This window comes from Monopterus albus, unplaced genomic scaffold (assembly GCF_001952655.1).
Source record: "Monopterus albus unplaced genomic scaffold, M_albus_1.0 scaffold141.1, whole genome shotgun sequence".
Classification (NCBI taxonomy): Eukaryota; Metazoa; Chordata; class Actinopteri; order Synbranchiformes; family Synbranchidae; genus Monopterus; species Monopterus albus.
The window spans coordinates 1140583-1152915 of NW_018128021.1; the positions used below are offsets into that span (position 1 = coordinate 1140583).

Sequence of the window (12333 nt, forward strand, 5' to 3'; positions counted from 1 at the left end):
TTATGTACTCAGTTATTTCTTTTGTTTCAATTTGTTGTTGTACTCGATGACATTCGTCAGTCAACCGACTTACCTGTATAATTGTTTACTTGCCGACTCTTACAGCGATGAGACGCTAGAGGTCGCTATTGCACAAGATGCGTTTAAGTACATGCTTGAATACCGTTTAATAGAGAACAAATGACATATTGATAAAAAAAAAGCCCCTGATTTTTTACTCAAAAATTAAACAGTTCACGGCTTAAATTCTCGGGCAGTTTAGGTTTTAATTCAATTGTGATCAAATATGTACTTAATGTTTCGCCTTTGAAGGGGAGAATGGTGAAATGTTTGGATATAGAAATGAACTCACTTTTGACCTCAGAAACAAGCTACTTGACAAAATGCTGTCATCACAAGGTCCATGTAGCAGCTGTTACAATTTCTTTGGTATGATCTTCCTCAGCAGATGGAGCGGACCAGTTTCCATGGAAATTTAATGTACAAGTGTCCATTTTATGAACACATTGACTTCCTGAAATGACAATCTCATTGCACAATTTCTATACTGGATGATTGTTTATTTTAATTAAATCAAACCTCAATCTGCAACAGACAAAGGCTTCTTTTGATCACTTTGATATCAAATGAGCATGTGTGAAGTCAGAATAATTTGTCAGAAAAAAAAAAAAAAATTCCAAAAGTGTGGGTTTTGATGGTACAATACATGTAGTATTCTTATAACAAATGGTTATTTATCCACAAAGCCAATGACAAAGTAATTTTTATTGCTCATATACAACAAAACAAGTACTTTCCAGCAGAAAAAGACATAAGAAACATGGTATTTGAGCAAACTAGGATCATGAAAGTTTAAGAAACCGGCTCCATACAAACAGCAAACTGGCTCCATACAAACAGCAAACTGGCTCCATATAAACAGCAAACTGACTCCATACAAACAGCAAACTAAGTTTCACAGAAAAATTACACTTGTATAAAAACAAGTCTGCCACACTAATCATAAACAAGCCTGTTTATTAGTGTTAACAGATTTTCAATAAAAAGTGAAGACTGATCTGTACTTGATGCAGATCTTGAGCATGGACTATTCCTACCTGAATCTAATCTTTTGCAAAATACTTTTTCATTATTTTTTCTACACACCACTAATGTTGTGGTACTCATAAAGACCGCATTTTTACAACTGTTTCATTTAATCTTCAATACGTAAACCCAGAATTCCTATCATATACAAAATATGGTAAAAAAGAATAAAACATCCAAACAATAACTCTGAATATAACACTCTTCTTGTTGCTCAGTAGTGACCTGTGGGGGAAAAAAGTACGGGAGAGACATTTATATCAAAGAATACAAATGTCCATTTTTTTGTAGATTAACTAAACTGTACATGCAAGGGTTATATAAATACCTGATTTTCATATAAACTACAAATAAGTCATTATACTAATCTGTGGTGCTTAATGATGAAAAATGGTTTTAACATACGTGGAGTGTAGGATCGGGATCGGGATCGAGAGCGGTACCCTCTGCTGTAGTAAGGAGATGGAGATCGGCGCCTGTAGGGTGGAGAGAGAGAAAAACAAAACTTCACCTGATGCCTTTAAATGTTACACAACTTCAATATGACTTCACATTTTATTTTGCAAACAACCAGCCAATCTAATTTCAGCCACATTTTACTCCCGATTCTAAATTCTAGTGAACAAGAAGTACTAACACTGCTCAGACTCCTCCATCCTTAAAATTATCCAACTGATGAAGTGAGCCAAGCAAGCCACAAAAAAACTCACCTGTATGACCTGTACTCTCGGTCTTCGTAGCGATCATACTCCCGATCATAACTTCTGTCATAACCTCTGTCGTAGCCTCTGTCATAGTCCTTTGACACACGCCGGGATGACCCACTGCCGCTGCCACCACTGCTGCTGCCGCTGCCACTGCCACTGCCGCCACTGTAGAAGGGGACACAGAATAAAGTATAGTGAGTCAGTTAGTGGCTTCAGAAAAATATCCCTTGTGAGACATCAAAAGCTGCAAGGTTAAGAAACACTCACTATGTGGGACGTCCCATGTAGATTCCAGGGGTGGGAGTATGGGCTCGTTTAGTTATGGAGAAATCCACTCGGATCCTGCGTCCATCAAGCTCCATACCATTAGCACGCTCCTTGGCCTGAAACACACACCAACAAAGTCAGAACCAGACATTCTAATTGCATAATAACACAGCTTTTATGTTTAACAATTGTCCAGATTTTAACACATTAGAAACTTCAAAACACCCTTTTAAACAAAGACGTTTAAGAAGTGAACTACTGACCACGAAATCAGCCCACGCTGAACCAATTTAAATGACTGTCACTGCTAGTTGAGACTCCAGTCTGAACTGTATTTACAGACACTTCAACAAACCCTATCACTGCATCATTACCAGACAAATTTAATTTCACCTTCACATCTTCATCTCTCTCTCACACACTTACAAAATCCACTGTCAATAAACATCCATCACACATCACCATGGTAAGGTTTCAAAATGGAAAAAAGTATTAAATGAACTAAAACCTGATTTGCTATGTACTAGAAGGTAAAAGGTTAACATTATATAATACAAAACCCTGTCTTGTCCTCCTTACCTCCTTGGAGTCCGCCGAGTTTTCAAAGTAGACAAAGGCAAAGCCTCGTGAGCGACGTGACTGCTGGTCATACACAACATTGACATCAGACAAAGGGCCATATTTAGAGAAAACCTCCCTCAGATCCCTCTCAGTCGTGTACAGACTCAGTCCAAACACACCAAGACAGGCACTGGGGTCTGGGTTGGCCTGTGGGAGTAAAGAGAGGATGAATGTAAAAATGACCCACCCCATCACTGCTTTCAAGTCCTCCTCTTCTGAGCATCAGACAGAAACACTTTTATTAAGTGGGAAAACAAACTGCTCATACATACACAGCCACTATAAATGCCAGGTGTTTGAAATTTGATGTACGAGTTACACCTTTCATAGGGTGACCGTGAATGGCTGCTGACATGCAAGTGAAATGAACTGTCATTGATTTGTCGGCTTGTATTTCAAACTAATGTGACTTACATTTTCAATCTTTTTGGTTTAAGACGTGAACAAAAATGTATTATTCATTATCTTATCAAACGATGAGGTCAACATGATTATTTTAAATTTAGAAACGGAACAGACACACTGGTGTGTCAGATTAATTCCTTTAGATCAAGTATTGAAGTTCATCCACTCAAACCTTAAAAAAGTAAATAAATAAAAATCATAACCTCTAGGCCCATGGAACCACAAATCAAGCATGTAAAAGCACCATTCAATATATACCCTGTTTCCAATGTGTCTGCGACGATTAGACATGGGGGAACGGCTATGGCTCCTACGACGACGGTACTCCCAGCTGCGAGATCTGCTCCTAGAACGGCGTCTGTGGGAGTGGGAACGAGAACGGGAGTAGCGCCTGCGTGAGCTTCGATGGGAACGGGACCTGGAGAAAGACATGATTTTAAATGAAAATACAATACTCTTGCATCATGCACACAAAACAGCTTAAAAAAAATGTAATACACATGTGACAACCAACTTTGAGACTAGGAACTTGTCTCACCTAGATTTCGATCTGGATCGAGATCGAGATCTAGACCTAGAATGCCGGGACCCATCTTTGGAGCGTGCTGGGGAGCGGCTGGTGGATTTCTCTGAGCCCTGAGGGGACGCACTCCTTGAGCCGTGCCGCGAGTCCTGAACAGATCAGACACTCAGGTCAGAAACACTCAAGTCAGATGTTTACAAAAAAAACAACAACAAACAAACAAAAAAAAACAACAACAAAAAGGATAACACGCCCCTTTCAGGAGTTTGCCACATTTTGGCATTTAACAGGTTTGCCACTAAATAACTAAGAATTTGATTATATACGGTCATACATTGCAACAAATATTTACAGTAGAAATTATGAAACTTAGCTGAAATTGAGACAGCACAAATAAAAAACAGATCTTAAAGATATGGAGGGATTGACCAGTGATGTTTCTGATACAGAGAGGAATTAAATTGTGCATGCTTAAAAGAAACAGGATGAAACAGAGTAATAACATAGCAGGCTGTGGAAATTACTCATACCCAGGTAAACTTCTGATCTTAACTTCACTTCTTTAACTTCATTACTTCAAAACAACCTTTGATTTCTTCTTTCTTCTGTTTGACATTATGACTTCTTTTTTCCTCCTCTTCCCCCATTTACCATCTGCCATTACAACACTAGTAGTGGGGAGAGATCTTGATTGCTTCTTTTCTGCATCCATTACAATAGCATGCATCAACACCATCAGCTTCAAACAATTCAAACAACTTCACATCTGAAACGTCTTCCGCCTTTTTCTTTCTTCCAACCTCAACCTTAACAAAGAACAAAAAAGGGTGATAAGGCATGTTGGTTTCTGTTAAAACCAAAAGGTACAAAGAACACAGCAGTAAAACCAGGACAACAGATAAGCTGAAAACATGTTTGTATGTACGGTAGTTTGTTATTGTCTTTATAGCTGCAACAAGAAATCCAGTTATCAGTTAGTTGTTTCAAAAAATAACCAGCAGCCACTGAATAATCTCTGAGACCTTTAGAAAATATAAATATTCACTGGTTTCAGACTTAAATGTTAAGTTTCTGGCAGTTTTGATAGGATTGTAACGATGAATGAGAACGAACTCAGCAACTTTGGGTTTCATAGTATTTTTCTAACGAAGCAATTATACTTATAACGTTTATTCCTGTTCTGGGAAACTACGGTGGATATTGTAAACAATCTGATATTTTAAAGATGAATCGTTAGTTGCAGCCCTAATTTCCTTCACTGGTCTTAAGTCACATTAATTGATACAAAGCTGAAAAAGTCAAACCAAAAGTTATACTGATTAGTATCAATGGTTAATATTTTATATTGGCTGGCATTGAATAGTCCACATTACATTAGGCAAACCCAACGTTAAGGAATAAATATGCAGTCAAGTGAAAGCAGCATGGCCAGGAGGCGGCGGCTACATCTCTCCACTGCTGTGCTTTGTAGGCCCCATGCTGCTTAGTTAGCTAACGTTACGTTTTTCACACCGTGTACCCTAAGAAACGTATAATTTAAGTTTACCCACACATAGCGCCAATATTACGAGTTAGACTTCTCTTAGATTAAAAGTTAGTTATCAAAATGTTTTCACTACCAGACCTGCCCCCACAGCTAACAGCTAGGATAGCTGGCTAACGTTAGCTTAGCTTAACTTATTTATTTATTTTTTTTAACCGTTATTTTCTTATAACCAAGACTCACCTCCTCCTTGAACGCTTTCTCGTTGTTGCTCATATTTATGTAACTAGATGCACCTGAAATGTTAAAAAAAAAAGTTTGTGGGAATCGGACTTTAACGAATGATTTCCCTTAATCGCCTGCCCAATATGCCGCAAAACCACCCGAACTGATGGATGTGTCGAACGGAACCTAAGCGCATAATGGTCTTCTTCTTCTTCTTGGAGTTTTATGGCGGTGGCATACAATAAAATGACGCATTACCGCCACCAACCGGAACTGTCCGGTTGCGGTGTTGTTTTCAGAATAAAAACGCCATCTCAAAAACTTTATTTCATAGGTAAATAGTGTGTACAAATAACGACATTTTAAGAGTAATGTTCATTAATGCTGCACACTGACAAACCCCCTCAGTTCATGGTAGATCTGTTGATCAGTACTCCTGTGTGGGTCCCTCAGATGGCTGCTTTGCTTGGTAATGCAGTTTTGCTGCTCCATATTTTAACACTGCTACAGCACTATATTTTAATAGAACACTAAGGAATATATATCAGTCCCTTCAAATCAAACCTACAATTTTTCCAAAAACACTGACATGGGGTTTTTGTCATGAGACAGATGTGTGGTGGGTTAGACCACTTAAATAATTGTATAAATGAACAGCCTCTAGCTGCAGAATAAAAACAACCATTATATGACAATTATTAATCTGATTAAATGAGGAAATACAACACAAAAGTTGTACTTTCTGGGTACATGACCATTCCTTACTGCAATCCTTGTCTGCAGACTACTGAGAGGAACTACATGTGTAAATGTGAAACTGTCAGGTAACACTAAGGAAAATTTGACAATTTATCATAATACAGATTTAAGGATCATACCAAACAACTTCAGACTCAAGTCATCTAATATATCAGACTACAATTTAGAAAATGAAATACTTTATTACAGAAGGAGGGAAAAAATCACATTTTTTAAGCCTGAACAAAAGCATATATGTGTACAGTGGTTTGAGATGAAGAATACCATACTGAAAATCAATGCAAAAGCCTTAAGTAGCCTCCTGCAGTATGCATATAAAAACAATGTACAAACCAAACAGTGCCTTATGCTACATATGGATAAAAAACTGTTAATACTGAATTTATGAAGGAAAACAAACTCAATGCCTACATACACTCTCTCATTCAGTCAGGTCATAAATAATAGCAAAATGAATAGATTACAAACATCCACTATGGATTTTGTGTGAAAAGGCCTGGAAAGGAGGCATTTTTACCTTCAACGGATAAATCTGTACACACACAGATTGAATTTCACAACTAAATTTACTTGAGCTCCCCCTGTCGATCATAACTGGGAGGACAGCAGTCAAAACGGACCAAAATATTAGTGACTCCAACAAAAATAATGACTTAAAGTTCAGCTCCTCAATACTGACTAGTTCTTTGTGCCTAAAGTAAAAAAAAAAAAAAAACATACTTATAAGTTGGGATCAGTGTCAGAGGGCAGAAGGCACTTCAGGCAGAACTTCAGACAGTAAAACTAACAATCCAGAGTCAATACAAAAGTAATTCATTCAGTAGTGGTACGGCTTGTATAAGACATACACTTATACATCCCAATAATGTCCCCAATTACAACTCAGAGATTACATAGCATTATTATATCCCTAACAGGAAAAGGGACACAAATATAGTGTTTGATTTCTCCAGACCAGAACAGCTAGACTTGGTTTGATTTTGCTCAGTCAAGTCCACTTCTTTGGCCCATTTATACTTCTTTTTTTCTTGGCAGTGTCATCACTGTACACAGATGTTGCTCCTAATGTCTCTATTGTTAGGTGGTTAATAGACAGGAGACTGTTTCTCTACTCTATAGCAGCTTCTGCGTGAGGATTTCCCACATCATTAATTTCCTGAAGAGGGGCATGTGGCACTGTGGAAAAAGAGGTAGATGTTATTTTCAGTGACAGAAAACAATGATACAAAATTATGACTGTATTAAATGAACAGTATATACCTGTTTGAAGGTGAGAGGCCTTCCTTTTGCGATATAGTCAGCATATTTACAAGCAAAAACACCACAGTCACTGCCATTTTTCTGCTGAGGAATCTCCTAGTGTACATACATAATATGAGCTCAGTGAAGCATAAAACATTTCCATGTTACATCTTTCACCTCAACTAGACTTACAGTTGCCCTCGTGCTTCCAACAGTCCATTTGGTGTAGTCAAGCTCTCTGCCTTTCTTTACTTTGTGCTCCTCTTTAATGTACAGTCTGGAAAAAATGCAAGGTAATATAAGCAAAAACACATTTAAGATGGTCAAATAAATGGAGGTTAAGATCATAATGAAGACTTACAGTAAAAGACTACAGATGTCATCATGCCTCTGACCCATCGAGTCATATGACCTCACTGTCTTTGAGTTAAAATCTATGACCTGGAATGAGAGTGATGAGACCAAGGAGGAGGACAAATATTACAAAATACTGGACAGCATATATGTGTATGCCAAGAATCATCAAGTCAGGAATATGACAGAGGAACAAATTAATCTACAGTCATTGTGGTTTTGACTCACAGCCAAGGCCCAGTGGACGCCCAGATGCAGAGGGACCAAGATGAGGTCATAGGCAAAGAGGTCAACAGCCTTGGTCCAGCGCTTCACAGCGGAATGTCCACTGGCCTGTCCGCCACCTCCACCTCGCAGCTTAGGGAAGAAGAAGGTGCTAAACGAGTAGACTTTTAATCCTGCTGCTTCACGAGAACTCCGCTCCATGACCAGGGACAGGTAGAAGTTCATCACCTTGTTAGAGGAAACACAAGAGGCACAATATGATACATACAAAACAAGACGCCACTTCGTTTCCTATTATGTTTCACTCCTGAGTTATCGTGTTCACAAGAATGTATCACCAGAATCTTTTACTATGGCTCTGGAACACAGAATCAGACATCTGTTAAATATTACCACATACTCAATCCTCTATTAACTTGTGTTGAACACCATATATTACTTTTTAGATAAGGTTCTAAGTCTGCTGCCTTAGACCTTCACTAACAAAACAGGGGGATTCTTTAATAATCTTAAAAAGGTCTAACAACTTGCTTCAAAAGAAGATGAGGCATTTACTTTTACTACATGCCACATTACGTGTGTGTGTATTTAGGTCTCCCAAGTTAACGGTATTTTAAAAAATTAATAACTAAAATAGAAAATAGGTTGCTGTCCCCAAATGTCACAAAATTGTCTTCATCTTACCTCATCATTGAGCCAGCTGCCTTCCTGCAGTGTGGCCAGGTCTCTCTGTGTTATGCGAAGTTTGAATGCTGCACTTAGAACAATGTTGGGATCATTATGAGCCAGAGCACTGCTCACCTCTGCTGCCATTTCCTACACACAGGCAATGAATACATCAAGAAATTGACTATAGCCATGCTTCTTCTAACACAGTAAGGCTAAATCTAACTCTCCTAAACATTTTGTCTCACCTTGGTCAGTCTGGGTATGTCCTCATCGCTGTGCCTTGTGTGTGCAGTGTGTGTTTCAGGCAGGCTGACGGCAGAAGTCTCTCTGTCCACTAGATTAAGGCGAGTAGCTACTTCTGTAGATAGGTCCCACTCTGCTGCCTGTTTCTGTTGATACAGACAGACATAAAACAGCTAAATAAGTTTATTTTCACCCATAATTAAAATTTAATGAGTGCTCTGACATATTGGAGCAAGGAAAATTGCTACCTTTGCACTTCTAACAGGTTGTGTGTCCTCAAAGCTGCCACCCAGTGACTTACTGAAAGTAAAGCCACCCCTCCTAGAGATAAAACATATAGAAGTTAGAAAAATAAAATTCATCAACATACACAACACAGATATACAGAGACATATTACACCAACCTGTCCTTGGCTGCAGATGTATTTCTCCATGTAAACAAGTTCGAGGCAGCTGTGCAACAAACACAAGTGTCAGTCCAGCAGGAAAGATTTGCTCTAAAAGTTTTACTGGTGAGCACATGCCTGTACTTTGAATGAACTGACTGTGCAATCTGAAAAAGACAGAATTCATTCGGGGAATGCCCTACATCAATTAAAAATCCCATGTAATTACAGCTGAAACAATCAGTCAAAATCAACAGAAAATGAATTGCCTTGTATCTGGATAATCAGATAATTGTTTTTTTTAGTTATTTTAAGCAAAAATGCCCCAAATCACCTGGTTCTAGCTCCTCATCCATGCTCATTTGCAACATTCACAAGTCTTCTGTGATAGTAAACTAATCATCTTTGAATTTTATGGATTGTTTGGACAAAACAAGCAATTTGTAGAAACTTAACTTAGGCTCTAGAAAATGACGACATTATACTTAAAATAACCAGCAGATTAAATGGTAATGAAAATAAATATTTGTTGCAGCCACAGTCCCAAATACAACTTACTGGGAACTGCATCCCGGAAATAAAAGCATCATTTAAAACTACCCACAATAAACAAATATATTTACACATTCTGCTTTTTTTTAAACTAGGTCTATAGATGTCTCTTACCTGTGCATCCTGCCTTCCTGGGCATTGATTCAAAGGTTTTTCCAGAAGCAGTTTTGTGACCACTCTGTAACAGTGACTCACTGGGAAAATGACAAAAAGATTTGAGGAGATTAATCAGCTCATGTCCTAGGGTATTCAGTCAACTGGATCCTGATGAAACTGCCAAAGAAACTTCACATGAATAACAGGTTATACTCACTCTTGGGGCTTTGTTTGGTTGAAAGGTAGTGGTTGACTTTTGCTGTATTTTTCTGTCACCATCTCCAGCAAGCGCCTGTAGTGCTCCTTATTAGTCTGCTTTATGGCCTAGAGGTAGGACCCAGCCACATGATAACTAACAGAGCCGGGAGGGGGTTAGAACTGAATCTTAATTAGACAGCTATCATGCGAGTTTAAAGTAGTTAACACTACTCCACAGACGTGCACTCAGAGAGGGCCAGTCTTGTCAGCTCTGTCTCAGATATACGTTAACATAATAAATCAAGCATATTTTGCATAAACTGCCACCTCAAGTGGCATTAAGGAGATTAAACATTTAAAGCAGCATAAAACGTGCAAATAATGCAGGACTATAACCATTTTTTATATAAATCCAACCAATAAGCCAAACAATTCATTATTATACCTCTTCTACAGTAAGACTGGGCTTGTAACAGCGGTTGTGTCCAAAGCCATTGCAGGTTGGGTCAGGGTTAGTAGCTCCGACTCTTAGAGCGGACCTCGAGGCCAGCAGCTGGAAAGAGCCTCTCCTCTCCCCGTCCTTCCCTCTGTCTGGGAGCCCTGCAGATAACGCTGTCCCACTGGATTCAATCAGGTTATGCACATTAGCAAGGGAGCATCTTCAAAACATGATACATTTTGGAAACATGAATGGATAAGCCAGCTCTACAACTATAATCACAGAAAACTACATGCATAAAAGCCTCAAATGGAGTGAGTTAATTATACATTAGCAGTGTATGGGAGGAATAAAACCAAGCTCAACAAAATATTGGACTACTTGCCTGTATTTCCTCATTAGAGGAGGTGAAAAGCTCTGAAAAGGATTCTTCCCACCCCTTTCATTCACTCCACCCACTGGTATATCTGTGGAGAAACAGCAAAATCAACCAAGATGATGGGGATTACATTGAGAAGACTGCAAAAGTCAAGACAAGGCAACTTTATTTATATAGCACATTTCATATACAGAGGCAACTGAAAATGCTTTATAGAGGCAAGGAAAATCAGTAACAATATTAAAAAACTAAGCATTAAAACCAGAATAAAAATCAAGAAAGAGTGAAGATAAATCATTATTAAAATGAGATAAAATACATAAAATGAAAAGAAGAACAAATAGGAAAAAAATCTAAGGGCTGAAACAGAATTCTAGTAGTTACAGTGCAGAAGGTACAGCTCAGAAACCAGCAGTTTTCAGCTGAATGGCTAGAATTGGGGCACATATATGGTCCTGAGGAAGTTCAGTGATTTTTAAACTAGCAGAAGCACTTTCATATAGATTCTGTAGGTAACTGGTAGCCAGTGTAAGGATTAAGGAACAAGGGAGAAATACACAAGAGAAAAAAAAATAAAGAGTTGTATTTTCCTACAGTAATGGTAGCCCACACGTACCCATCCTCCACTCAGTACTGTTCAGCCATGAGGTGTGGAGCTCATCAATCCCCATCAGTGTGACAGGCTGAATTCAATAAAGAAATACAAGGCAATTAAAGATGGAGAACACAACTAATATTGTACTTTTTTACTCTACATTTATTTAATGTGCAATTAGTGGTTACTTTTCAAATTAAGACTAAATATAGAAACCATGTGATCAGATCCTAGTATATTGTTACAGTTTAATGTAATGAACAGTTTGAAAAGGCAGTTAAAATTAGCTCCACCCTAACCAACTATAACATTAAAGTACTGCTAACATGGAAATGCATTTCTAATAACAGTTCAATAACACAGGATTGTTTCTATATAACAAATTCTTTTCATTTTGATACTTTCAGCAAATTATAATACTACGTTTGCACTTTTTTGAGGAACAATTCTGGATTCGCATGGCGGTCGGGGACAGTGGCTCTGGACTGGCAGACCGGGGTGGTGGTCCCTCTTTTTAAGAAGGGGGACCGGAGGGTGTGTTCCAACTATAGGGGGATCACACTCCTCAGCCTCCCCGGGAAAGTCTATGCCAGGGTACTGGAGAGGAGAATTCGACCGATAGTCAAACCTCGGATTCAGAAGGAACAATGCGGTTTTTGTCCTGGCCGTGGAACACTGGACCAGCTCTATACCCTCTTCAGGGCAGTGGAGAGTTCATGGGAGTTTTCCCAACCAGTCCACATGTGTTTTGCAAATTTGGAGAGGCATTCGACTGCGTCCCTCGTGGCGCCCTGTGGGGGGTGCTCCAGGACTATGGGGTCCGGGGCCCTTTGCTAAAGGCTGTCCGGTCCCTGTACGACCGGAGCAGGAGCTTGGTTC

General features: G+C 38.9%; 2 protein-coding genes across 4 annotated transcripts in view; both read right to left on the reverse strand.

Annotated features, from left to right (window-relative positions):
* Positions 1–746: 746 nt before the first annotated feature.
* Positions 747–5541, reverse strand: LOC109968068 (transformer-2 protein homolog alpha-like). Of its 3 annotated transcripts, none has more exons than XM_020614075.1 (9): positions 5336–5541; positions 4374–4415; positions 3625–3758; positions 3345–3504; positions 2640–2828; positions 2061–2176; positions 1797–1958; positions 1492–1562; positions 747–1311 (listed from the first exon to the last, which is right to left on the reverse strand). In XM_020614075.1, the coding sequence occupies exons 1-9, from the start codon at positions 5366–5368 to the stop codon at positions 1301–1303; spliced, it is 918 nt and encodes a 305-aa protein (XP_020469731.1). In that variant the 5' UTR covers positions 5369–5541; the 3' UTR covers positions 747–1300. The 3 variants fall into 3 exon arrangements, with proteins under 3 accessions (XP_020469731.1, XP_020469730.1, XP_020469732.1); XM_020614074.1 differs by having other exon boundaries at positions 4196–4415; XM_020614076.1 differs by lacking the exon at positions 4374–4415 and having other exon boundaries at positions 5336–5540.
* A 1240-nt stretch (positions 5542–6781) lies between these two features.
* senp2 (SUMO specific peptidase 2) overlaps positions 6782–12333 on the reverse strand; it is a 7832-nt gene continuing 2280 nt past the window's right edge. Inside the window, exons 4-17 of the mRNA XM_020614073.1 lie at positions 11476–11542; positions 10866–10947; positions 10487–10661; positions 10061–10167; positions 9862–9941; positions 9214–9262; positions 9058–9130; positions 8812–8955; positions 8582–8713; positions 7901–8125; positions 7680–7759; positions 7511–7595; positions 7337–7432; positions 6782–7252 (exon numbers count right to left, since the gene is read on the reverse strand). Coding sequence (XP_020469729.1) covers positions 7190–7252; positions 7337–7432; positions 7511–7595; positions 7680–7759; positions 7901–8125; positions 8582–8713; positions 8812–8955; positions 9058–9130; positions 9214–9262; positions 9862–9941; positions 10061–10167; positions 10487–10661; positions 10866–10947; positions 11476–11542 — 1458 coding nt within the window. The 3' untranslated portion in view covers positions 6782–7189. The remainder of the gene's footprint in view (positions 7253–7336; positions 7433–7510; positions 7596–7679; positions 7760–7900; positions 8126–8581; positions 8714–8811; positions 8956–9057; positions 9131–9213; positions 9263–9861; positions 9942–10060; positions 10168–10486; positions 10662–10865; positions 10948–11475; positions 11543–12333) is intronic.

What these genes read in the sequence shown, in the direction of transcription:
- LOC109968068 (XM_020614074.1), bottom strand. Translation starts at nt 4,345, where the DNA reads ATGGTGTTGATGCATGCTATTGTAATGGATGCAGAAAAGAAGCAATCA. An exon ending in GAAGAAAGAAGAAATCAAAG is followed by an intron (nt 3,759 to 4,195) that starts GTTGTTTTGAAG and finishes TGATCTGTTCAG; the next exon opens with GACTCGCGGCACGGCTCAAG. An exon ending in GCAGACACATTGGAAACAGG is followed by an intron (nt 2,829 to 3,344) that starts GTATATATTGAA and finishes TTACTCCCACAG; the next exon opens with GCCAACCCAGACCCCAGTGC.